Below are 26015 nucleotides of genomic sequence, written 5' to 3' on the forward strand. Positions count from 1 at the left end.
CTGTGCTTTTACTGGACGCTGGCCATAAGACCCATATAGGGCCACCTTCACTAATTCACTACCGCGTTTCCTCCATTACAACAGTGACTACACTTCAAAAAACTACTTCATTGCCTGTAAAGCACCTTGGGACGTCCTGAGGTGGGGAAAGGCACTATATAAATGCAAGTCCTGTCCATTCCTTTGCAGCAGGACCTCCAGATCTTCATTTTGCCCAGACCTCATTATCTCTCACTGTTGGTTTGATCCTCTCTCAGGCTCACTGTTCTCAACTGGTTGCCTCAATAAACGTTCTGTGATTTGGATTGTTGTAAATTTGGTTGATGACAATATTGACAAAATACCAAGTAAAACTAATCCCGACAATCACTAATCCACATTATGTGGCTGCAGACATCTGAGGCACCAATCAAATTTGACAGTCGGATTTAAAATCTGGTCCTGGGACGGGGGGACTTTACATTAGTTGAAAATGAAGCAGAGACTCTCCCCGTGCCCAGAGAATGAATGGAGTCTGATTCAAGCAAACTTTAAAAAAAGAGAACATAAAAATCGACATTTTTAAAAATACCGGAGGTGAATGCATTTTAATAAAAGGTCAATCTTTTGAAGCTTTTTAGAATTTTCAGTTTTCAGATTCAGAAAAGCATTTCATCCACGTATGGATTGTGAAAATAAAAAGATCAAAGCAAGAAGAAACTGGAGAAAAGGCAGAGTCTGCACTGGGTTTTCCATTCAAAGTGTCCGACTTTAGCACTTACCAGCAATTGTGTTTTTTTAATTAATTCGTGGGATGTGGGCGTCACTGGCTAGGCCAGTATTTATTGCCCATCCCTAATTGCCCTTGAGAAGGTGGTGGTGAGCCGCCTTCTTGAACCGTTGCAGTCCGTGTGGTGAAGGTTCTCCCACAGTGCTGTTAGGAAGGGAGTTCCAGGATTTTGACCCAGCGACGATGAAGGAACGGCGATATATTTCCAAGTCGGGATGGTGTGTGACTTGGAGGGGAACGTGCAGGTGGTGTTGTTCCCATGTGCCTGCTGCCCTTGTCCTTCTAGACGGTAGAGGTCGCGGGTTTGGGAGGTGCTTTCGAAGAAATGCTTCCGAGCATGCTGCCTTGAACAGTCAGTTTAACAGTTCCTTTGTTGAATTAATACTTTTAACCAAACTCAGCTCCTTTAGCAGGTCATTAATAACTGGGATTGAAAAGTCCAAAATCCTTCAGTGAGTGTGAGCGATCGAACAACTGACTTTAAATCATTCAATGAATCTGAATTGCACTCACCACAGATAAGGTTAAGAATTGTTGTTACAAGAAGTTTAATCACCGTGACATCGACACAAAAGTTCTTTCAAATACGAGAAATGAAAGAAGTGTTCCAATCATAACAAGCTGTATAATAACAAAAAGTATAGACATGATTTTCACCCAAGGGTGCTGTCCCACATTATAGACGAGCTCCCACCATTCATGATTCCCAAGGGGAGAGGTCCCCTTTTCAATCTCAGCATTATGTTGTTTCATGTGCACTGTCAGTCTATCAATATTAGGGGTTTTAAACTGCAGAAGTAATCTAAGAAAGTGGTTTCCCTTCTTACTTCTCAGTCTCAATCTTCAACAGCCCCTCCCTCCCCCTCCTTTGTGGGATCCTGGGGGCCTTATCCAAGGTCCTCGTCTTGTTAGCATCACAGACCGATCTCCAGCCATTTGCTCTTCTAATCTAAGTTTCATTTGGTTAATATTACACATCATGATAGAGACAAAGAAAATCATAATACATTGTACAGAAAACTACAGAAACTCAGCTCCCCCAAATACTCCCATATTATCAAGAAATCTTGGACTTCAAAGATCCTCCAGCTCCCCTTTTTCCCATTATCCATCTTGTGGATAATTCAGGCTAAGTATTATTTCTCCCCGGCCCTCAGTTGTCCCAATTTCATTGTTAACTCAAAGAAACCCAACCCTGAATTCTGGAAATCCAAATTCTCTGTCCCTCTTTACTTTAATGTCAATCCCTCTGACAGGTACCAGTATGTTTAACTCGATCCTGATTGTTTCATTAACTGGTCGGTTTATGGAGTTTGTGTCAGTGCCTTGATTAAAAAAAGTTCAGATCAGTAGTGACCCAGTAGATGTCCTCACTCTCCTGAGCACATTAACCATTTCATGTAGTGATGTTGTCAACGTGACTGAGCGTGTCTGAGACCCGTTCTTCAGTGCATCTTCATCATGCATTCCACATACGAGTTGCCTCACACGCAACATATCACATTTACACACAGCGGTTTCCCAAAATCATCCCAAACGTGACATCAAATACAAACCATTCCTGCACTTTCAGTCTGTCTTATCAACAGATCGGGGGGTGTCTGGACGTCTTTGCTTATCTCCCCCTGCACGGTCCCGATGTCTCGGGTAGTGGCCAGGTTATAAAATATTCCTCTCACTGTTCAGTATAAGCAAGGACACTCCAAGAGAAAGCTGTCAATGAACTATTCTTAACTGCCCTTCCCTGACTTTCACTGGATTGTGCATTGATCCCTGATTGATGTCCTTTGGGGGTTGTTCCCAGGTGATCTTTGTTTCTCACCGGTCACTCACACATCTTTTTCCCGACCCGCTGGTTTTGGTCATCACAAAATGTCCCATTATCACCCATGGTCACCTGGGACACTGATTGTGGACCCCAATTGGTGGGGCAATTTTCCTGTTTATACCTCACACACTCAGTCACTTCCTCGTGTCTGATGAAGTTAAACATCCCATAATATTACCATTTCATGTTGGTCGTGAGCCCTGGAGGAACCTTACTGTCCAATAAACTAATAATCATTACCCCATAAACCATAGATTAAAAGTTCCCAGTCTGGTCCAATCTATCAATACGTTGACTTAGTTTAGGACAGATGTGTTACCCCCCTGGGCAGTCCCAGAAGCTCTCAGCGATGCCCAGGAGACCCCGGGGGTGGAATTAGTCTCTGGTGTTAGTGCAACACGGGCGATAGTGAATGGACAGCCCATTTTACACCCCGCACGATTTTCCTTTCCACTGAAGTCAGTGTAACTCGGGCTGTCGATTCACCATCGCTGTTTTGAGCTACGGCCAAGGAACAATTTCAACCCCAGCCTTAGATTTTCAGAGCAGCTCTTTGAAGGGACCGTGACCTGTCACTACTATCATTCACTACTGAGATTAATACAGTCACACCTGTCACTACTATCATTCACGACTGAGATTAATACAGTCACACCTGTCACTACTATCATTCACTACTGAGATTAATACAGTCACACCTGTCACTACTGTCATTCACTACTGAGATTAATACAGTCACACCTGCCGTTACTACGATTCATTACTGAGATTAATCCCACGACAATTATGGAACTAAAGTAAAATTATACAATTTAAGAATACAATCAATTGTAACACAACAGTGTCACACCTGGAAGTGACGTCATCAGAAGGGGCAGACCTGGAACTGATGTCATCAGAGGGGCAGACAAGGAAGTGACGTCATCAGAGGGGCAGACAAGGAAGTGACGTCATCAGAGGGGCAGACAAGGAAGTGACGTCATCAGAGGGGCAGACAAGGAAGTGACGTCATCAGAGGGGCAGACAAGGAAGTGACGTCATCAGAGGGGCAGACAAGGAAGTGACGTCATCAGAGGGGCAGACAAGGAAGTGACACCATCAGAGGGGGAGACAAGGAAGTGACGTCATCAGAGGGGGAGACAAGGAAGTGACGTCATCAGAGGGGCAGACAAGGAAGTGACGTCATCAGAGGGGCAGACAAGGAAGTGACGTCATCAGAGGGCCAGACCCGGAGGTGACATCATCAGATGCCCAGACCCGGACGTGACGTCATCAGAGGCCCAGACCCGGAAGTGACGTCATCAGCGCTCAGACCCGGAGGTGACGTCATCAGAGGGGCAGACCCTGAAGTGACGTCATCAGAGGGGCAGACCCGGAAGTGACGTCATCAGAGGCAGACCCGGAAGTGACATCATCAGAGGCGCAGACCCGGAAGTGACGTCATCAGAGGGGCAGCCAAGGAAATGACGTCATCAGAGGGGCAGACCTGAAAATGATGTCATCAGAGGGGCAGACCTGAAAATGATGTCTTCAGAGGGGCAGACCTGAAAATGATGTCATCAGAGGGGCAGACCTGAAAATGATGTCATCAGAGGGGCAGACCTGGAAGAGACGTCATCAGAGGAGCTGAACCAGGAGTGATGTCACCACAGGATCCAGAAACAGGAATTCATGTAATCCGAGTCTCAGATTAATTTAACAGTTTTAGGCATTTGTCCTCACAATAAAATGCTGGAAACACTGGTTCAGTAAATGTGGTTTGAAATGTGTGTAAATGTCTCAGTGAGTCAGTGACCCGGTGAAATGACAGAGTCCCGGCCTCGTAGTCTAACTGAACTCGGATCCTGATGTTAGACGGGATCGGTGGGAGGGCAGTGAACTGGGAATTGTGAGCGGCTGTGAGAGATTCATCATCATAAAACTCCAAACACCAGGATTTACTGTTGCCCCCAAGCTCAGACTCGTCCCCCTCCCTCTCTGCACTCCCACACACAATCCCTATTCCCCACCAATTCCCATCAGTCTCCACAAACCAGGAATGGGATCCTGAGGAGAAACTCTGGGAGCAGAGGACTTGGGCCCAGTCTTTAAACCTCTCTGGGTGAGGTGGGTAGGGCTGTTTCTGTTCAGTCCATGTTACTGATCTCAGATCATCAGACAGAACCAAGTTCCAGTTTGCTGTCTTTGGATCCAGGCTCATCGGTGACCTTTGCCCTAGAGAGGAGAGAAGAGATTGGTCAGACAGGGTTATTCCACTCAGATCAATGATTGACAGCTGCAGGGTGGGAGTGTCAGTATTTCCCAGACAGTGTCAGCCCCATATTACCTCTTAGACTGGATTCATCCCATGTTAAATCAAAGGTCTTCAATCAGAATCCCTGTTAAATAGCAGTGTGTGGGTCCCAGTGCTGGACACTCAGTGCAAACACTGCAGTGGAGACACACAGTAGCAGTCAGTTTAATCACACAAGCCCCTGGCACTGTGCTCACGTTCTCCCAGACACAATGGAGGGGATTCACCGGCACACAACACATCCCACAGACTCACAGTTCCAGCCCCACAATCTCAGCACCGGCTGTACTGGGAACACACAGCTCACAGGAGTGTGCCCTGGGCTCTCTCCCTCCTGTTACTGTCCCATCCTGAATACAGGAGTGAGCCCTGGGCTCTCTCCCTCCTGTTACTGTTCCATCCTGAATACAGGAGTGTGCCCTGGGCTCTCTCCCTCCTGTTACTGTTCCATCCTGAATACAGGAGTGTGCCCTGGGCTCTCTCCCTCCTGTTACTGTCCCATCCTGAATACAGGAGTGAGCCCTGGGCTCTCTCCCTCCTGTTACTGTTCCATCCTGAATACAGGAGTGTGCCCTGGGCTCTCTCCCTCCTGTTACTGTCCCATCCTGAATACAGGAGTGAGCCCTGGGCTCTCTCCCTCCTGTTACTGTCCCATCCTGAATACAGGAGTGAGCCCTGGGCTCTCTCCCTCCTGTTACTGTTCCATCCTGAATACAGGAGTGTGCCCTGGGCTCTCTCCCTCCTGTTACTGTTCCATCCTCAATACAGGAGTGTGCCCTGGGCTCTCTCCCTCCTGTTACTGTCCCATCCTGAATACAGGAGTGTGCCCTGGGCTCTCTCCCTCCTGTTACTGTCCCATCCTGAATACAGGAGTGTGCCCTGGGCTCTCTCCCTCCTGTTACTGTCCCATCCTGAATACAGGAGTGAGCCCTGGGCTCTCTCCCTCCTGTTACTGTCCCATCCTGCCCACAGCTTGATTAGAGCCTCCATCAGTTTACAAACAGTACCGCGGATTGACCTGAGAATTCGGATGAATCTTATGTCCCTTCGGTTAGTCCCTGTTCACTGTGAGTTCCCCAGGACCCCCCTCCAGCCCTGAGTCTGAGACTCGGACCAATTCCGAGTTGTGGAGAGGAAAGAGGTGCAGGAACTCGACCCTCGAATCCTCGGAGCTAAACCCTGACTGAAGAAACACCAGAGAAAAACAAAGAGTTAAACAGAAATGAATCACTGCCCCCGTGATCCTTGTGTAAGATTATAAACAGACCTTGGGATATTCCCGCTCTTCCCGTGATCCCAGTCGACAGCTGGAGGACATTCCCTGGGACAGGGGCTGCCCCAGAGGAGCTGTGTGGGGGAGGAGTTACGTTCGATGGGCCCCTGTATTCGGTGGAAGCTGGCACTGTAAACAAAGCACACGGTGATTGGGAATTGTGACCCAGTGAGGTATAAAGACTCTGAGAAAAGGGCAGCAAATACTCAAAAACACTTGTTCTGTTGGACCCAGGAAGCCAATCGATGTGTGGGAACAAGTTAAGTCCTGTTTTGTCATCTCATCCACAGATTGGCTCTTGTATCTGTATAGTTTTGCTTCTTGATAAATTTCAATTACTATTTTTCACCCGTAGAGAACAAAACAGACCGACTGTGTATTGTGTAGAGTGAACCAGACAGCACGGGTGTGACAGACCCGAACACAGTGAAACTGACGGGGCAGGTATTACAGTCGGTGAAACCGACAGGAAAACGGGGTGGGAATTACAGAGTGAAACAGATCAGTCAAGTATTAGAGAGTGGAACAGATAGGGCGGGTATTAAAGGGAATGGAATAGAGAGTCACAGTAATACAGAGAGTGAAACAGACAGGGCAGGGATGGGGACAATTAAATAAATAAATCCTTTTGATGCAAACTGTGGGAACAGTCAATGTTCCTGAAATCAGTCAGTATCAGGACTTCCATTGATTTCAATCTCTCTCTCTCTCTCTCTCTATCTGTTTATATTTGTGTATATATTGATTGTCTTTGTCTCTGTGGCAGGGCGGGCGTGTCTGTGCCAGTCTCTGTGGCAGGGCGGGCGTGTCTGTGCCAGTCTCTGTGGCAGGGCGGGCGTGTCTGTGCCAGTCTCTGTGGCAGGGCGGGCGTGTCTGTGCCAGTCTCTGTGGCAGGGCGGGCGTGTCTGTGGCAGGGCGGGCGTGTCTGTGCCAGTCTCTGTGGCAGGGCGGGCGTGTCTGTGCCAGTCTCTGTGGCAGGGCGGGCGTGTCTGTGCCAGTCTCTGTGGCAGGGCGGGCGTGTCTGTGCCAGTCTCTGTGGCAGGGCGGGCGTGTCTGTGCCAGTCTCTGTGGCAGGGCGGGCGTGTCTGTGCCAGTCTCTGTGGCAGGGCGGGCGTGTCTGTGCCAGTCTCTGTGGCAGGGCGGGCGTGTCTGTGCCAGTCTCTGTGGCAGGGCGGGCGTGTCTGTGCCAGTCTCTGTGGCAGGGCGGGCGTGTCTGTGCCAGTCTCTGTGGCAGGGCGGGCGTGTCTGTGCCAGTCTCTGTGGCAGGGCGTGTGTGTTTGTGTCTTTGCTGAATTATTTTGGATATTCCCAGCTGTCTGAACACAACTAACCCGACCTGCTCTCAGTCCCTTATATTGGAGAAAAGCTGCACGTTCTCACCAATGATTCCCAATATGTCTGAGTGATACTTTTCCGATCCATTCAGCCTCTTCTGGATAAGTTGAGATATATTGGACAGGTTCAGGGTGAGCGCTGGAACATCTGGGTCTGTGACTCTCTGAGTCTCAGTCACTCTGGAATGAAAGAGGAGAGAATGTTTTTATCAGTGGCGACATTTCAGATCGGAAACCCAAAGGGGAACGAGTGATCAGTGCAACAACCTGCACCCCTTCTAATGCTCGTACTGAGACCCCGCAGCAACCCATCCTGAAAATGGCAGAATCCCGGGATTTGCAGTCTCCCTGCATTCACACTGATCTCCACACGTGCAGTGGGATCCTGGTTTGCTGCCACTTCAGCTCAGTTTGTGATTTTCAAAGCCGTCTGTGTTCAGTCCAGTTTCTCTGTACTGGAGCCCTCATCTTTCCATTATTAATAATTATTATTATCCTGAGGGTCTCCAGTCTGTGCTCCCCCCTCTGCAGGATCACACTCTCTACAATCATGTGAAGTGAGGAGAGGAGAAGGAACAGCCTCCCAGGGACCTGGGATCGGAGGGATTCCCTCACAGAGGCCATGATTTTAATCTGCCTGTGGGATGGCAGCGGGGGGTCAAGGGGCCCGCGGGAAACCCGAAAAATTAATCCCCACCTTTCCCCACACGATCGCGACTTAATCGATGGCCCTTAACGTTGGTGGCGGGTTTGCCGTCTGAAAGCTGCGCAGCGGGCGGACTGCGCACCCACATGACCTGCTGTCAGTTGGAGTGTCCGTATTTAAAGGGCCATTGATGCAATGACTTTTGCTGCACAAAGGAACAACCAGGCAGAATGGAGCAGCAGAGGGACAAGGCAGCTCCACGGTTTAGTGACTCCTCACTTGAGGTGCTGCTGGCCGGGGAGAGGAGGAGGAGGGAAATATTTTGCCCGGTGGACAGGAGGAAGTGGCCTGCCTCTGCCACCAAGAAGGCCTGGCTCGAGGTGGCTGAGGAGGTGACCAGCAGGAGCAACATCTCCCGCACTTGGGTGCAGTTCAGGAAGCGTTTCAATGACCTAACCAGGTCAGCAAAAGTGAGTACACTTCCTGATTCTCCTGCAATCCGTGGTGCACATCACTCCCCCACCCTCACCCCCTCTCACTCTGCACTGCCATCACATCACTCCTCACACCCACTTAAGGCTCATCCTCAACTTACCTTCACTTCCTCAGCACTTCCTCACCTCCCCATTAGTCCCCCCACCACTACCACTCACCCCAATCCTCATCCAATGTGATGTCTCTGTCTGATACTCACCCTCTGATGCACCTCTTTCACGGTCAGTCTCACCCAAAGCAATGCATTCATTGGCTGACCACTTCACCCTCACTCACTCACACGTCTGTACTTTCTCCCCTCGTGGGAGAAGAGCTCAAAATACACGGGAGAGGGTGAGGACTGGAGGGGGGGCCACAACTAATAGTGGTCCTCACAGAGGTGGAGGAGGAGGCCCTGCAGATCAGACGCACCCTCGAGTGTCTGTCCGTCGGGGACGGCGAGACTGGCCCCCCACAAACATCTGGTGACACAACTTTAACATTCATCACACACAACATGAATTGATGTTAACAATGATTGGCATGTTGAACACCTCAGTATGCTCATCGCAACATGACACATCTGTGATGATGCTTAATATTGCCTTCTGTTCTCTCACAGGCCCTTGAATGACTGCAGTAACGGCAGAGGGCGATTCCTCAGAGGAGCTCCCGGCCTCTGAGGGTGCACCGTCACATCTTAGTGAGCCATCCACCAGCGCAGATACTCACACCTCGATGGTCCTAATAGTGAGTTCGTTGGGTTTGCACCTGGTGAATCACCACACACAAGTTAGCACAAGCAGGCACTGGTGGCAGAGGCAGCTGTGGAGAGTCCGTGTCGGTGGGAGCACTCCTCTCCAGACTCTGCTCAGCTGGACGCAGATGCTGAACTCCGGGGACCATCCTTTAAAAAGAGAATGATCGAGGGACAGCAGCAGATTTACGAGGTATTGGAACAGGTGCCACGCACACTCTCCACAATAGCGCAGAGAATGGAGGAGTCCAACTCCTGCATGAGTGGAATGGTGGCACAGGTACAGGAGGGAATCTCTGAGATAGTGTCACAGGTAAGGGCGGGAATATCTGAGATACTGTCACAGGTAAGTGCGGGAATATCTGAGATAGTGGCGCAGGTACGTGTTGGAATATCTGAGACAGTGGCACAGGTACGTGCTGGAATATCTGAGATCGTGTCACAGGTCAGTGCGGGAACGTCTGCGATGGAGAAGGCGAGCCTCCATTGAGCTTCAAGCACGGCTCACAAATGAGTCCATTCAGGCCCTGACAATGGGCTTTCGGACTCTGGATGCCAACATGTCTGCCACCTTAAACAGGCAGACAGAAACTTTGGAAGTGGCCTTACTAGGCATCACACATGTCCTCCAAACTGTTGTCAGCAGGGTGGTAGGAGTGATGTGGCCCTGACCCAGGAGAGGGATGTTGGCAAAAGGGGACATGGAAATGGGGACACCACTCAAAGCGTTCCCATGTCTCACCCTTTGCCCCCCTCTCAACCAGTACCCACAATGCTGCCTCCTCTCCAGGTGGCCGAGTCTGTCCCTGCACAGGTGCAGGTGGAGCAGTCTTTGGAGGGGCCCTCATAGGCTCCAAAACCCAGAGAGCATCTCCCGAGAGCATCTTAACAGTCAGGGTATGAATCTGAGCAACCTGCCACTACCTCTGTTACAGCCACAGGGGATGCACCACGTAGAAGTAGGAGGAAGAGGAAGGCGAAGGTTTTGTGATCACCGGGGGTTTGCACAAGAGTGTCTGACAGACTGTCATGTTTATCATTTATATTTGTTTTTTGTTGAAGTCACATTAAATATTATCATTCTCACCACTACTGCCACATCTTGCCCATTCTTGAGTCCCTTTTGTGATAGGGCCCTTTCATGTGCTTCATCATGAACGGTGAGACTTGATGCCACCCAGTGGGTGCGTTTACAGTGGGTGTATGTGTGGTTGTTGGACTGTTTTGTGTGGGCCGGGGGTGCTGGTGTTGGTGGTGCTCGTTCCACGTGGTCTGAGGACTGGACTATCCTCACTTTGCAGATGTCCTTATGAGAATCGGTCAAATATCAGTGACTCCTTGGCCTCACGAGCAGCCAGGTGAGTCGCTGCTCTGACGATGGGCTGCCCACCCTCCTCGTCCTCATCCTCGTCCTCCTGCCCCTCCTCCTCAATGTTGATGGCTGGGGCCTCATCCACTGGTAATCCTCTCTGTTGCGCGATGTTGTGCAGGACACAACAGACGACTATAATTCTACCCACTCTCGCTGGTGCGTATTGAAGCTCTCCCCCAGATCGACCCAGGCACCTGAAGCCCATCACATCGCATGTTCAATGACAGACCTGGTGGTGATGTGACTGTCGTTGTACTGACTCTGTGCCTCGCTGATGGGGTTTCTCACAGGTATCATGAGCCACGTCTGCAGGAGGTTTCCCTTGTCTCCGAGGAGCCGGTCCTTAAGTCTGTTTGGTGCGTGGAAGAGGGCCGGGATGTTGGATTCCCGCAGAATGAAGGAATCGTGGCAGCTGCCAGGGAATCTGGTGCACACGTGAAGAAATCTTTTCCGGTGATCACAAACGAGCTGCGTGTTGAGGGAGTGATATCCCTTTCTGTTGGTGAACAGTCCTGGCTCGTGTGGAGGTGCTCGGATTTCTACGTGTGTGCAATCAATTGCACCCTGTATCCGTGGGAAGCCAGCACAGTGAGTGGAAACCCACTGCCCTCTCCGTCTGGCTGAGATCGTCCATGAGGAAGTTGAAGTAGTGAGACACCCTGCAAAACAAACCATCGGAGACCTGTCTTATACACTTGTGGGCAGACGAATGAGAGACCCCGATGATGTCACTGGTGGCACCCTGGAAGGATCCGGAGGTGAAGGAGTTAAGGGCAGTGGTGACTTTAACTGCGACGGGCAATGCGATGCCACCAGGCCCAGCCAGGAGCAGCTCTGCATGAAGGAGGCTGCAGATGTCTGCGACCACCTGGTGACTCACTCTCAGCCTCCGTATGCACTGCTCCTCAGAGAGGTCCAGGAAGCTCAGCCTCGGTCTGCAGACCCTCTCACGAGGGTAGTGCCTCCTGCGATGTCAGGCCCTCTGTTGTTCCCCTCTCTGCTCTTGTGCGGGTCCCTGTGACATACCTCTGTCTTGTGGAGCTGCAAGTGGTGGATCTGCAGGCCGTGCCTGGCGAGGATGGTGATGTGCCCCCTCCTCGGATATACTGGTGAATGCAGCCATCGCGCCCCCCATCCTGATGTTACCAGTTTGAGGGGGTCCAAAATGTAGGTAAATATGTGTAAACAGAACAATTCTGAGTGTGAACCAAGAATTCTCAGACTAAACACAAAGAACTCCCAGCCAATAGTTTGTCTGAGAGAACTGAGTGCCCTGCTGCAATAACTCACCTTTTATCCCCATCTGTCAAACAGGGATTTCAATGGCCAAATGGCTGCCGGCTGCAACTCACCTCCGTTTCCATGGCATGCTTCACACAGCACAGGAAACACGTTGAGGCAGCGTTGATATCGTTTCCCTGCATCAATAAAATGGAAATCACAATTCCAAGGACTTTAACTCCGTTAATTGTGGGTTTAAATATCGTCCCGTCCCAGCTTCCTGAACCCCGCGCACCCAGGTGGCTCTGGGTCGGACGTGTTTTTCAGCGGGTTGGAGCAGGGATTCCTTCCCGCTCCGGAAATCCCCGATTTTGTTTGCCCCACGCCCACAACCCACCCGGACCTCGGAGATAAAATCGTGGCCCGAGGGTCCAATCACAGTGACATTACTGGGAAATCTCAGCACTGACTCATTTCTCTGTTAGTGGATAGAATGAGCCAATCACAACACATTTTACTGTCACTCTGACACTGGGACCTGCCCCTCTCCTCATTTCTCCATGGGCTGGTTGATGGAACAAGCCAATCACACAGCACTTACTGACCCAATGGAATAAAGCTGTCACTGACACACATGGAGCCTTTCGGAAGCCTCGGTTAGATACAGGTCACTGCAGGTTTCTCTCTCTCTCACTTCCTGTCTAACAGGTTCCTGAGAAGCTCGACACACCGATGGAACAGCCCAGGTCACTCAACAACAACAACAACTGCCTGGAAGGGTGGGAGAGGCAGAAACCCTCATCACATTTAAAAAGTACTTGGACATGCACTTGAAGTGCCGTAACCTACAGGGCTACGGACCAAGAGCTGGAAAGTGGGATTAGGCTAAATTGCTCTATTTTGGCAAGCACGGACACAATGAGCCGAATGGCCTCCTTCTGTGCCATCAATTGCTGTCATTCTATGATTGTATGATTCTCAGGGGTTGTCGGGCTGGAGGAGGTTATAGAGACAGGGAGGGGCGAGGCCATGGAGGGATTTAAAACAAGGATGAGAATTTTAAACTCGAGGCGTTGCTGGACCAGGAGTCAATGTGGGTCAGTGAGCAGAGGGTGATGGGTGAACGGGACTTGGTGCGAGTTAGGATACGGGCAGCAGAGTTTTGGATCAGCTGAAGGTCATGGCGGGTGGAAGATGGGAGGCCGGACAGGAGAGAATTGGAAAAGTCGAGTCCAGAGGTAACAATAGCATGGATGAGGGTTTCAGCAGCAGATGCTGAGACAGGTGATATTATGGGGTGGAAGTAGGAGGTCTTGGTGATGGAGAGGAAATGGGGTCGGAGGCTCAGCTCAGGGTCAAATCGAACGTCGAGGTTGGGAACAGTCTGGTTCAGACTCAGACAGTGGCCAGGGAGGGGGATGGAGTCGGTGACTAGGGAACGGAGTTTGTGGTGGGGACCGAAGACAATGGCTTCGAACTTCCCAATATTTAATTGGAGGAAATTTCACCTCATCCAATACTGGATGTCGGACAAGCAGCGTAACAAATCAGATGCTGTGGAGGGGTCGAGAGAGGTGGTGGTGAGGTAGAGCTGGGGGTCGTCAGTGTACATGCGGAATCTCCCATTTCCCACAGGCTGCCTGAGCCAATAACCCCTCAAACCACAGTTAAACATCACTCAATATTCCCACCATTTGAAAGCACCTTATCTGGGAAGGTTTCCAAGCGGTGATTCTACTTTCACTCTTCTCCCAGATACAGGGGAAGGTTCCCTATCAGCAGCAGGTACTGTATGACTGAGAGGAACTTACCTGGAAAGGAGCTGCTTCGAGTTCTGTGAATAAAGAGAGGAGATCAAATCAGTCAACGAACAAATCAACACCCAATGGAACCAAAGAGTGAATTTGGGATTGAGAGTAAAGAGTTCAGTGTATAACAGTAGGTGGGGCCAGTCACAGGAATGGGCAATAATCCCACATTTCACTGCACTCCATCCTGGAGCAGCACCAACACTCCGAGGGCAGGGCTGAAGGGGCAGCGCCAACGCCCCTAGGGCAGGGCTGAAGGGGCAGCGCCAACGCCCCTAGGGCAGGGCAGAGGGGGCAGCGCCAACGCCCCTAGGGCAGGGCAGAGGGGGCAGCGCCAACACTCCCAGGGCAGGGCTGAGGGGGCAGCGCCAACACTCCCAGGGCAGGGCTGAGGGGGCAGCGCCAACACTCCCAGGGCAGGGCTGAGGGGGCAGCGCCAACACTCCCAGGGCAGGGCTGAGGGGGCAGCGCCAACACTCCCAGGGCAGGGCTGAGGGGGCAGCGCCAACAATCCCAGGGCAGGGCTGAGGGGGCAGCGCCAACACTCCCAGGGCAGGGCTGAGGGGGCAGCGCCAACACTCCCAGGGCAGGGCTGAGGGGGCAGCGCCAACACTCCCAGGGCAGGGCTGAGGGGGCAGCGCCAACACTCCCAGGGCAGGGCTGAGGGGGCAGCGCCAACACTCCCAGGGCAGGGCTGAGGGGGCAGCGCCAACACTCCCGGGGCAGGGCTGAGGGGGCAGCGCCAACACTCCCGGGGCAGGGCTGAGGGGGCAGCGCCAACACTCCCGGGGCAGGGCTGAGGGGGCAGCGCCAACACTCCCGGGGCAGGGCTGAGGGGGCAGCGCCAACACTCCCAGGGCAGGGCTGAGGGGGCAGCGCCAACACTCCCAGGGCAGGCCTGAGGGGGCAGCGCCAACACTCCCAGGGCAGGGCTGAGGGGGCAGCGCCAACACTCCCAGGGCAGGGCTGAGGGGGCAGTGCCAACACTCCCAGGGCAGGGCTGAGGGGGCAGCGCCAACACTCCCAGGGCAGGGCTGAGGGGGCAGCGCCAACACTCCCAGGGCAGGGCTGAGGGGGCAGCACCAATGCTGGGCCCCACCAACAATCTTCAAACAATTCAGCCCTCTCACCAGCCTCACAGAAACGCCCCATTCCCCAGACATGGCCCTGTTTATATTGAAGATGCACCTGAATAAAGGAGAAATGGTCCCTCTGTACCAGACTCTGGGTTTCTCCATCTATTAATGTAATCTGTTCCATCCTCTTGTTTAATGCTTCAGAACAGCTTCTAATCTGAGAGAGAGCTCGGAGCCCCTCCTCATCGATCAGTTTCAGTGCGTATTCTTCATCTTCTTCCAGCTGTCTCCTCCATTCAGAGAAGCTCTTCGATAGCTTTCCTTTCAGCTCATTGATCCGTTTCTGAAACCCAAACCAACTCTCATTACAAACGGCCCTTCCACACAGCTCTTACCCTGAGCACACGGCACTTTCCAGGGACGGGACAGTTTGTTTCGATCACTACTCGATCACCCGTTAAAGATAGACAAGCAGTGAGGGGAGGATCCACTGGGAGAGAAAACAGAGTTTAACGAGTGTTGCCTTGAGCCTTGAGTTTAATAGAAAGAGCACTGTATTTAGACTGTGTATGGCACTGCCACCTGGTCCATCCACACCTGGAGTGATGGGTCCAGTTTTGGTGCCCACACCTGGTGAAGGAGATTGAGACTCTGGAGAGGACGGTGGCCAGAATGACACGTAGTCTGATGGATTTTAGTTCTGAGGATCGGCTCCAAGAGGGAGGGTGATTTGGAGAAAGGCAGGCCGAGAGGGACATGATTGTGGTTTTTAAAATGATCGAGGGATTATTGGACTCACTCGTTGGGTGAGGTACTTGAGATGGATCGGGATGGTAGGACTAGAGGGCCTGTGTATGAAATCCATAGGCACAGAGTTAGGTTAGACCCCAGAGTCCTCGATCTCTGGAACAGACTCTCTGAACATGTGGGGGGTATGGAGTCACTCCCACCCTTTAAAAGGGAGCTGGGGAGGAATTTCCCAGAGTTTGTCCTGAATTGTCTGCAGGTGTTTTTTCTCTCTTCTGTTTGCCTTTCCCAGGTGAGTACATGGTTCGGGGTGGATCAGTGGTGTGTGTGATTGAACCCTGTCTGCATGGGGCAGGCTCGCTGGGGCTAATGGTCTTTTCTTCCTCTTCCTTTCTGTATTCATCTGATACAGGCTTCAGGGCAAGTCTCCAACTCCCAGCCTCTGACTGTGTCTGTTTCAGGAAATCCAGTGCCCAAGTGATGTAATAATATTCCCTGGGAGGTGCAGGGAGAGTTAAGCAGCTCCCCCTCACATCAAACACACGGGGAACTCAGTGTAATCAGTGACTCGGCCCCAACACAACCAGCCTGGTTTGGAAGGCCTGTTTCTGATGTGCTCATTGACTCAGCGGGGAGAGAAACCCTTTCTAAATCCAGTCCCACTTTACCCACCTTTATTTCAGCTTCTGATCTCTCCAAGTCTCGCTGTTTGCTGGAACAATTCTGCTGGACTCCCCGAAGCCTCTCGATTTCTCTCTCCAATTCTTCCTGTAAAGGTAATTGGAAAATGTTTAAAAGGGATTGAAACTGGAATGTAAAAGGGAAATGATTCCGTTCCAGGAGTGACCCCACTGGGTGTGGATAGAAAGTGGTTTGGGGGATTCTCAGTGTCTGGGCCCTGAGCAGAAATATTCCCTTCTGTGACTCTCAGTAAAGAGGCGCTCCCTGCCCTGTATAAACTGAGGAACCACACACACACCGGCTTCTTTTCACACTGACTCACCGTGTGCTGCATTTTCACACGGACTCAGCTCCTCCATTTCCAGGAATCAGCCGAGGGGAAAGGGAGACAGACTCAGTCACACCAGCATTTCTCAAACACCAATTCCCTCTTGTTGCGAGAAACAGTTTCTCCCCCCAGCCACTGAGTCTCCCCCCGTGGGTGTCCCTCACTCCCCCCACCGGTGATGGTCCTCTCCCTGCTGGTCAGATGGCAGAATACCCCAGCGTTACACAGGGCGACAACATGCTCTGCTCTAAAAACAAACAGCTGTAAACCCAGACCCGGGCAACAAGAAAACACTGGGCTAAATCAGCACTGTCTGCAATCAGTTCTAATTAATGTTGGTCATTCACAGGAAAACTCCCCCTCACTATATTTAATATCAGGAATTGTGTCACTCACCTTAATTGCAGCTTGTGCCTGATCCAGGCTCAGCAGTGTGTGGGATTTATGTTTCCCTATTATTGTACAGGAAACACACACACACTCTGCATCATCTTTACAGTAGTATTCAAGAACCTTCTTGTGGTCAACGCACTGCCTGTCTGTAAGATCAGCCACAGGTTCGATTAGGGTGTGATCTTTGTAGGCCTCTTTCAGTAAATGTGGTTTTAAATGAAGGGAGCAAAAGGAAGCTTCACATTTCAGACACGTCTTGACAGCTGGGGATGGATTCTCGATGCACGTATCACACACGACACGGGCTGACTCAGCAGGAGGCTGTGACCGCTTGTATTTTTCCACAATATTACACAGCGTGAAGTTTCTCTTCAGACTGGGCCTGGGGTTGAATTTCTGGCGACACTGAGGACACTCAAACCCTTCTGGGCCTGGTGTCTGGGCCCAAACTCCCTCAATACATTTCAAACAGAAACTGTGCTGACAGGACAACACCACCGGGTCCTGGTACACCTGGAGACACACAGCACAGGTTAATTCATCCTCGAAAGCTCCGGGCTCCATTCCGACAGCACCTGAAGCAGCTTTCACACAGCACAAGAGAGAGCGAGGAACCAGAGCAGGAAGTGAAATTCTTATAAACACTCGGTGCAGGGAGTGACGATGTTCGTTTCATTTCCTGATTGACTCTGTCTGAAGATTAACCCTTTCAGGCCTGCAGCAGCAGTTCAGAAACAAAATCAGAAACACAAGATTAGGATATTTGACTGTGGATAGCATCACAGCTCAGCCCGAGCCTGTTTTTTATTTCTCTCTCTCACTCGTGCTCTGTCTCTCATAGAAACAGTAGCAGGCCATTCAGCCCCTTGAGCCTGTTCTGCCATTCAATTCGATCATGGCTGATCTGCATCCTAACTCCATTTCCCCACCTTGGCTCCATATCCCTTAATTATTAATTGAGCGAGTATCTCCTGCTTTTTGTGGGAGAGAGTTCCACACTTCTACCACCCTTTGTGTGAAGAAGTGTTTCCTAACTTCTCTCCTGAATGGCCTGGCTCTGATTTTAAGGTTATGTCCCCTTGTCCTCGACTCCCCCACCAGCGGAAAAAGTTTCTCTCTATCTACCCGATCAATTCCTTTCAAAATCCGAAATCAAATCACCCCTTAACCTTCAATATTCCAGGGAATTCAAGCCTAGTTTATGTAATCTCTCCTCATCATCTAACCCGTGGAATGTTTTGAAGTGCAGTCAATGTTGTGAGCTGGAAACACAGCAGCCAATTTGTGCACAGCAAGATCCCACAAACAGCAATGTGATAATGAGCAGATAATGTGTTTTGCTGGTGTTGATTGAGGGATAAATAGTATTCAGTCCTGCACTGGAGTGTCAGCCTAGATTTAGTGCTCCAGTCCCTGGAGTGGGACTTGAACCATCACATTGTGACTCCCGAGGCGAGAGTGCTCACACTGAGCCCCGGCTCACACCCACATTCATTACTGAGGGAAACACTTCAACAGATTCAGTTTGTGCTGTTTTATTTATGATCCTTTGTACAAAATGTGGTTCTAAATCCTGTGAGACGGTTGTTTAATAAAAGGTGGTGTTGGTGAAAGTGCCTTTGGTTTGCTGCATGAGTCCTGTGTGTAATGACAGTCCCTGGACTATAATACTGGGCCAGGATTGGGGTTTGTTATGTGAGGAAAGAGAATGGGATTTCTCTCCTAATCCTTTCTCCCTGAAGACAAGGTGGACAGAGGCTGGGGTTTGGTTCCCGAGGCCCCGGCAGTCCGACCCCACCTCATCCAAATGAGCGCTGATGGATGAGCCTCGACGGGGAGTGGAGACAGGAGACTTGAGCAGGATGTCTGGGGGAGGGGGGCGAGGCATCATTGCCGGCCTCGGGGAACATCCAGACAGGCCTGGTTTCCGGCAGGAGTCCCTGGATAATGAGAGTGATCAGGAGCAAGGCCCGGGATCATTTCTCCCGCTCCCCTCCCCTCCCCTCCTCACACCAAAAGCCCAAAACCTCAAGGGAACTGATCAGAAGCCCGGGATCAAATCTGGGCCATTCGCGGTCTATTCGGGTCACTGCCCCAGTGAGCGGGGGATTGACCGCGCTCCATGTCGGGGGATCTGATCAGAAGCCGATTACAATTTACTCACAATCAACGGCATTGACTCTCAGCTCACAACTCGCAGCGCGGGCCCGCCCCGCGCGCTCCCGCTCCCCGCCCCGCGCGCTCCCGCTCACCCCGCTCCCGCTCACCGCCCCGCCCCGCGCGCTCCCGCTCACCCCGCTCCCGCTCACCGCCCCGCCCCCCGCGCGCTCCCGCTCCCCGCGCGCCGCCATCGAGCAGCGGACTGTGATCAGGGGGAGAGCGGGAATATTCCCAGGTTTGTTTATAATCTTAAACCGGGATCAGGAATTTCTATTTAACCCTTTATTTGTTGATTTAACCCTTTATTTGTTGATTTGACCCTTTATTTGTTGATTTGACCCTTTATTTGATGATTTGACCCTTTATTTCTTGATTTGACCCTTTATTTGATGATTTGACCCTTTATTTGATGATTTGACCCTTTATTTGATGATTTGACCCTTTATTTGATGATTTGACCCTTTATTTGATGATTTGACCCTTTATTTCCCGGTGCTGTTTCCTCAGTCCGGGTTCAGTGTGAGGGATTCGAGGGTCGAGTTCCTGCTCCTGTTCCCTCCTCACAGCTTGGAATTGGTCCTAGTCTCAGACCCGGGTCTGGAGGGAGTGTTGGTGAATTCAGAGTGAACAGGGAGCAACAGTTTAATGTACAGAAGGGAGATCAGATTCCCCTCAATTCCCCACTGAATCCTCCCTCCTGTGAGCTGTGTGTTCCCAGTACAGCCGGTGCTGAGATTGTGGGGCTGGAACTGTGAGTCTGTGGGATGTGTTGTGTGCCGGTGAATCCCCTCCATTGGGGCTGGGAGAACGTGAGCACAGTGTCTGTGTGAATATTACTGTCTCTTTAAAAAGCCCGTGTGAATATTACTGTCTCTTTAAAAAGCCCGTGTGAATATTACTGTCTGTTTAAAAAGCCCATGTAAATATTACTGTCTCTTTAAAAAGCCCGTGTGAATATTACTGTCTCTTTAAAAAGCCCCTGTGAATATTACTGTCTCTTTAAAAAGCCTGTGCGAATATTACTGTCTCCTTAAAAAGCCTGTGTGAATATTACTGTCTCTTGAAAAAGCCCACTTGAATAGAAAAGCAAGTTGTGATGAGGACACAAAGTGTCTGCAAAGGGATATTGGCAGGTTAAGCGAATGGGCAAAAATTTGGCAGATGGAATATAATGTGGGAAAATGTGAAGTCATCCACTTTGGGAGGAAAAATAAAAAAGCAAAATATTATTTGAATGGAGAAATACTACAAAATGCTGCAGTACAGAGGGATCTGGGTGTTCTCGTACATGAAACACAAAAAGTCAACATACAGGTGCAGAGGTAATCCGGAAGGCAAACGGAATATTGGCCTTTATTTCTAAGGGGATGGAGTATAAAAGCAGGGAAGTCATGCTCCAACTGTACAGGGTGCTGGTGAGACCACACCTGGAGTGCTGCGTACAGTTCTGGTGCCCTTATTTAAGGAAGGACATACTTGCATTGGAGGCAGTTCAGAGAAGGTTCACTCGGTTGATTCTGGGTATGGAAGGGTTGTCTTTTGAGGAAAGATTGAACAGGTTGGGTCTGTACTCATTGGAGTTTAGAAGAATGAGAGGAGATCTTATTGAAACATATAAGATTCTGAGGGGACTCGATAGGGTAGATGCTGAGAGGATGTTACCCCTCATGGAGGAATCTAAAATGAGGGGGCATAGTCTTAGAATAAGCGGTCGCCTGTTTAAGATGGAAATGAGGAGGAATTTCTTCTCTCAGAGGGTCGTGAATCTTTGAAATTCTTTACCCCAAAAAGCTGTGGAGGCTGAGTCATTGAATACATTCAAGGCTGAGTTAGACAAACTTTTGATTCGCAAGGGAGTCAAAGGATATGGGGAAAGGGCGGGAAAGTGGAGTTGAGGTAAAAATCAGATCAGCCATGATCTCATTAAATGGCGGAGCAGGCTGGAGGGGCCGAATGGCCTACTCCTGCTTCTATCTCTTATGGATTTCTCAGTTTGGTTTGGAGACTCTTAAACATGGTGATTGGTTTCACTGCATCAAATACTCACCTGCCCAAGTAAACACATTGAAATGCCTCCCTCTCCTCTTGTTCCACACGGTGGAGATTATTCTTGTCTGGGTATCCAGCTGTATATTTTTTCCAGATAGTCCTTGACACAATGTGTCAGGAATGCTCACTAATATTTCACCTTAAATTCCTTATGTGTGTGTGTACACTGTTTTTCAGTTTTAAATTTAAGAAATGTTGACAAAATGGCCTCTGTACTTTGAATAAAACAAATTGCTGACAATACACAGCAGAACTGACTCAGGATCCCACCCAAACCATTGATCCTCAGATGCTGACTGACCTGTGCGGAGCTCAGTTGGTACCATGTTCCATTCTGTGACGAGAGAGTTGTGGGACTTGCTGGGGCTCGGAGTTTGAGCTCATAGAATCATAGAATGGTTACAGCACAGAAGCAGGCCATTCGTCCCATCGAGCCTATGCCTGCTCTTTGTATGAGCAATCCAGTTAGTCCCATTCCCCTGCTTTTTCCCCATAGCCCTGCAAATTGTTCCCTCCCCCGGCACTCTCTCTCTCCGTTCCCTCCCCCTACACTCACTCTCACTCTCTCCGTTCCCTCCCCCTACACTCACTCGCTCCGTTCCCTCCCCCTGCACTCACTCTCACCGTTCCCTCCCCCTACACTCACTCTCACTCTCTCCGTTCCCTCCCCCTACACTCACTCTCTCCGTTCCCTCCCCCTACACTCACTCTCACCGTTCCCTCCACCTACACTCACTCTCTCCGTTCCCTCCCACTGCACTCACTCTCACTCTCTCCGTTCCCTCCCCCTGCACTCACTCTCACTCTCTCCGTTCCCTCCCCCTGCACTCACTCCGTTCCCTCCCCCTGCACTCACTCTCACTCTCTCCGTTCCCTCCCCCTGCACTCACTCTCACTCTCTCCGTTCCCTCCCCCTGCACTCACTCTCACTCTCTCCGTTCCCTCCCCCTGCACTCACTCTCACTCTCTCCGTTCCCTCCCCCTGCACTCACTCTCACTCTCTCCGTTCCCTCCCCCTGCACTCACTCTCACCGTTCCCTCCCCCTGCACTCACTCTCTCTCTCTCCGTTCCCTCCCCCTTCACTCTCTCTCTCTCCGTTCCCTGCCCCTGCTCTCTCTCCGTTCCCTGCCCCTGCTCTCTCTCCGTTCCCTGCCCCTGCTCTCTCTCCGTTCCCTGCCCCTGCTCTCTCTCCGTTCCCTGCCCCTGCTCTCTCTCCGTTCCCTGCCCCTGCTCTCTCTCCGTTCCCTGCCCCTGCTCTCTCTCCGTTCCCTGCCACTGCTCTCTCTCCGTTCCCTGCCCCTGCTCTCTCTCTGTTCCCTGCCCCTGCTCTCTCTCCGTTCCCTCCCCCTACACTCACTCTCACCGTTCCCTCCCCCTGCACTCTCTCCGTTCCCTCCCCCTGCACTCTCTCCGTTCCCTCCCCTGCACTCTCTCTCCGTTCCCTCCCCCTGCACACTCTCTCTCTCCGTTCCCTCCCCCTACTCACTCTCTCTCTCCGTTCCCTCCCCCTACTCACTCTCTCTCTCCGTTCCCTCCCCCGACTCTCTCTCTCTCTCTCCATTCCCTCCGCCGACACTCTCTCTCTCTCTCCATTCCCTCCCCCGACACTCTCTCTCTCTCCATTCCCTCCCCCTACACTCTCTCTCCATTCCCTCCCCCTACACTCTCTCTCCATTCCCTCCCCCTACACTCTCTCTCCATTCCCTCCCCCTACACTCTCTCTCTCTCCATTCCCTCCCCCTGCACTCTCTCTCCGTTCCCTCCCCCTACTCACTCTCTCTCTCCATTCCCTCCCCCTACTCTCTCTCTCTCCATTCCCTCCCCCGACACTCTCTCTCTCTCTCTCCATTCCCTCCCCCGACACTCTCTCTCTCTCTCTCCATTCCCTCCCCCTACACTCTCTCTCTCCATTCCCTCCCCCTGCACTCTCTCTCTCCGTTCCCTCCCCCTGCACACTCTCTCTCCCTCCGTTCCCTCCCCCTGCACACACTCTCTCCGTTCCCTCCCCCTGCACTCTCTCTCTCCGTTCCCTCCCCCTGCACACTCTCTCTCCCTCCGTTCCCTCCCCCTACACTCTCTCTCACTCTCTCCGTTCTCTCCCCCTGCACTCTCTCTCCGTTCCCTCCCCCTGCACTCTCTCTCCGTTCCCTCCCCCTGCACTCTCTCTCCGTTCCCTCCCCCTGCACTCTCTCTCTCTCCATTCCCTCCCCCTACACTCTCTCTCTCCATTCCCTCCCCCTACACTCTCTCTCTCTCTCTCTCCATTCCCTCCCCCTACACTCTCTCTCTCTCTCCATTCCCTCCCCCTACACTCTCTCTCTCTCTCCATTCCCTCCCCCTACACTCTCTCTCACTCTCTCCATTCCCTCCCCCTATACTCTCTCTCTCTCCATTCCCTCCCCCTACTCTCTCTCTCTCTCCATTCCCTCCCCCTACACTCTCTCTCTCTCCATTCCCTCCCCCTACACTCTCTCTCTCTCTCCATTCCCTCCCCCTACACTCTCTCTCTCTCCATTCCCTCCCCCTATACTCTCTCTCTCTCCATTCCCTCCCCCTACACTCTCTCTCTCTCCATTCCCTCCCCCTACACTCTCTCTCTCTCCATTCCCTCCCCCTACACTCTCTCTCTCTCCATTCCCTCCCCGACACTCTCTCTCTCTCTCCATTCCCTCCCCCTACACTCTCTCTCTCTCTCTCCATTCCCTCCACCTACACTCTCTCTCTCTCTCTCCATTCCCTCCCCCTACACTCTCTCTCTCTCCATTCCCTCCCCCTACACTCTCTCTCTCTCCATTCCCTCCCCCTACACTCTCTCTCTCTCTCTCCATTCCCTCCCCCTACACTCTCTCTCTCCATTCCCTCCCCCTACACTCTCTCTCTCTCTCTCCATTCCCTCCCCCTACACTCTCTCTCTCCATTCCCTCCACCTACACTCTCTCTCTCTCTCTCCATTCCCTCCCCCTACACTCTCTCTCTCTCCATTCCCTCCCCCTACACTCTCTCTCTCTCCATTCCCTCCCCCTACACTCTCTCTCTCTCTCTCCATTCCCTCCCCCTACACTCTCTCTCTCCATTCCCTCCCCCTACACTCTCTCTCTCTCTCTCCATTCCCTCCCCCTACACTCTCTCTCTCTCCATTCCCTCCCCCTACACTCTCTCTCTCTCTCCATTCCCTCCCCCTACACTCTCTCTCTCTCCATTCCCTCCCCCTACACTCTCTCTCTCCATGGTTGGGGATCAATGATCTTCAGCGCTGCGGGGCTCGGGGCTTTCAATAAAAACACAACCCGGGGCCGCGCTCACTGAAGGGCAGCGCGGTGCGCAGGCGCGGCCGGCCGGGGGGAGCCCCGCGCATGCGCGTCAGTCAGAGAGGCGGTTCCCGAGATTCAAAGAGCAACTGTCGCCCTCGAGAGGAGGAAATGGCGGGCGGGCCCGGCCCGGACAGTCCGTGTGGGAACGGCGGGGTTTAGAGACGATCCCGGGCCCGGCCCGGACAGTCCGTGTGGGAACGGCGGGGTTTAGAGACGATCCCGGGCCCGGCCCGGACAGTCCGTGTGGGAACGGCGGGGTTTAGAGACGATCCCGGGCCCGGCCCGGACAGTCCGTGTGGGAACGGCGGGGTTTAGAGACGATCCCGGGCCCGGCCCGGACAGTCCGTGTGGGAACGGCGGGGTTTAGAGACGATCCCGGGCCCGGCCCGGACAGTCCGTGTGGGAACGGCGGGGTTTAGAGACGATCCCGGGCCCGGCCCGGACAGTCCGTGTGGGAACGGCGGGGTTTAGAGACGATCCCGGGCCCGGCCCGGACAGTCCGTGTGGGAACGGCGGGGTTTAGAGACGATCCCGGGCCCGGCCCGGACAGTCCGTGTGGGAACGGCGGGGTTTAGAGACGATCCCGGGCCCGGCCCGGACAGTCCGTGTGGGAACGGCGGGGTTTAGAGACGATCCCGGGCCCGGCCCGGACAGTCCGTGTGGGAACGGCGGGGTTTAGAGACGATCCCGGGCCCGGCCCGGACAGTCCGTGTGGGAACGGCGGGGTTTAGAGACGATCCCGGGCCCGGCCCGGACAGTCCGTGTGGGAACGGCGGGGTTTAGAGACGATCCCGGGCCCGGCAGGTCTGCCGCCAGTTCCAGGTGTTGCCGTTTTCACTCAGTGCCGGTGAGCGATTGGGCTTCAGCTTCCCGGCTCCAACATGTGGGACTGGCTGAGCTCGGGGGGCAAATGAGCCCATCAGACAAGATGGGAGTCGCCCCCTTCACCTTGTCGCTGCTGATGGAGATCCGCACAGCCTGTCCGCACCTCCCGCACACAGTCACGGCTCTTCTCCATTCTCAGGGCAGAGAAACTCAGGGCGGACTCACCTCCTCGGCCTTTAAATACAAAACACCGGCATTTCAAAATCTAATCCGAGAAAAGCCGTGTCCACAACTGGCAACAACTGGAGAAACCTCAAACACACAGAAACGCTGCAAATTCACAGCAAGACTTGCATCGATACAGGATGATGTGTGATCCCTGGCTCCGGCACCCCGAGAGGTCAGTCCCCGTCAGACCATGCTCCCACTTTATGACTGGGGCTGGACCGCTGTAAAACAAATGTGTGCACCCCCCTGAATGACACCAATGTTCACCCTGTACACCGGCGCGGGTCGGGCCGTCCCGCCCATGACTGGCATCCTTACAACTATCCCTATGATGGTGTGGTTGGAACGCCCACAGTCCACTGGGACTGGGTCGGCCTCAGAAGCTAGGCGGAGCTGGCTCGGACTTAATGTATTCTCAAAAGGGTGGAGGGCTGCGAGGTG

At 52.3% G+C, this 26015-nt stretch overlaps 1 protein-coding gene across 1 annotated transcript; it reads right to left on the minus strand.

Annotated features, from left to right (window-relative positions):
- Positions 1 to 1288: 1288 nt before the first annotated feature.
- Positions 1289 to 21714, minus strand: LOC137309959 (E3 ubiquitin/ISG15 ligase TRIM25-like). Its single transcript, XM_067977955.1, has 9 exons — positions 21511 to 21714; positions 17004 to 17715; positions 16187 to 16366; positions 15081 to 15194; positions 12099 to 12164; positions 11351 to 11488; positions 7544 to 7694; positions 6158 to 6292; positions 1289 to 4811 (listed from the first exon to the last, which is right to left on the minus strand). Exons 2-9 carry the CDS (start codon positions 17562 to 17564, stop codon positions 4288 to 4290), a joined length of 1869 nt encoding a protein of 622 aa, XP_067834056.1. The 5' UTR covers positions 17565 to 17715; positions 21511 to 21714; the 3' UTR covers positions 1289 to 4287.
- Between the last annotated feature and the right edge of the window lie 4301 nt (positions 21715 to 26015).

This window comes from Heptranchias perlo, unplaced genomic scaffold (genome assembly GCF_035084215.1).
Source record: "Heptranchias perlo isolate sHepPer1 unplaced genomic scaffold, sHepPer1.hap1 HAP1_SCAFFOLD_194, whole genome shotgun sequence".
Classification (NCBI taxonomy): Eukaryota; Metazoa; Chordata; class Chondrichthyes; order Hexanchiformes; family Hexanchidae; genus Heptranchias; species Heptranchias perlo.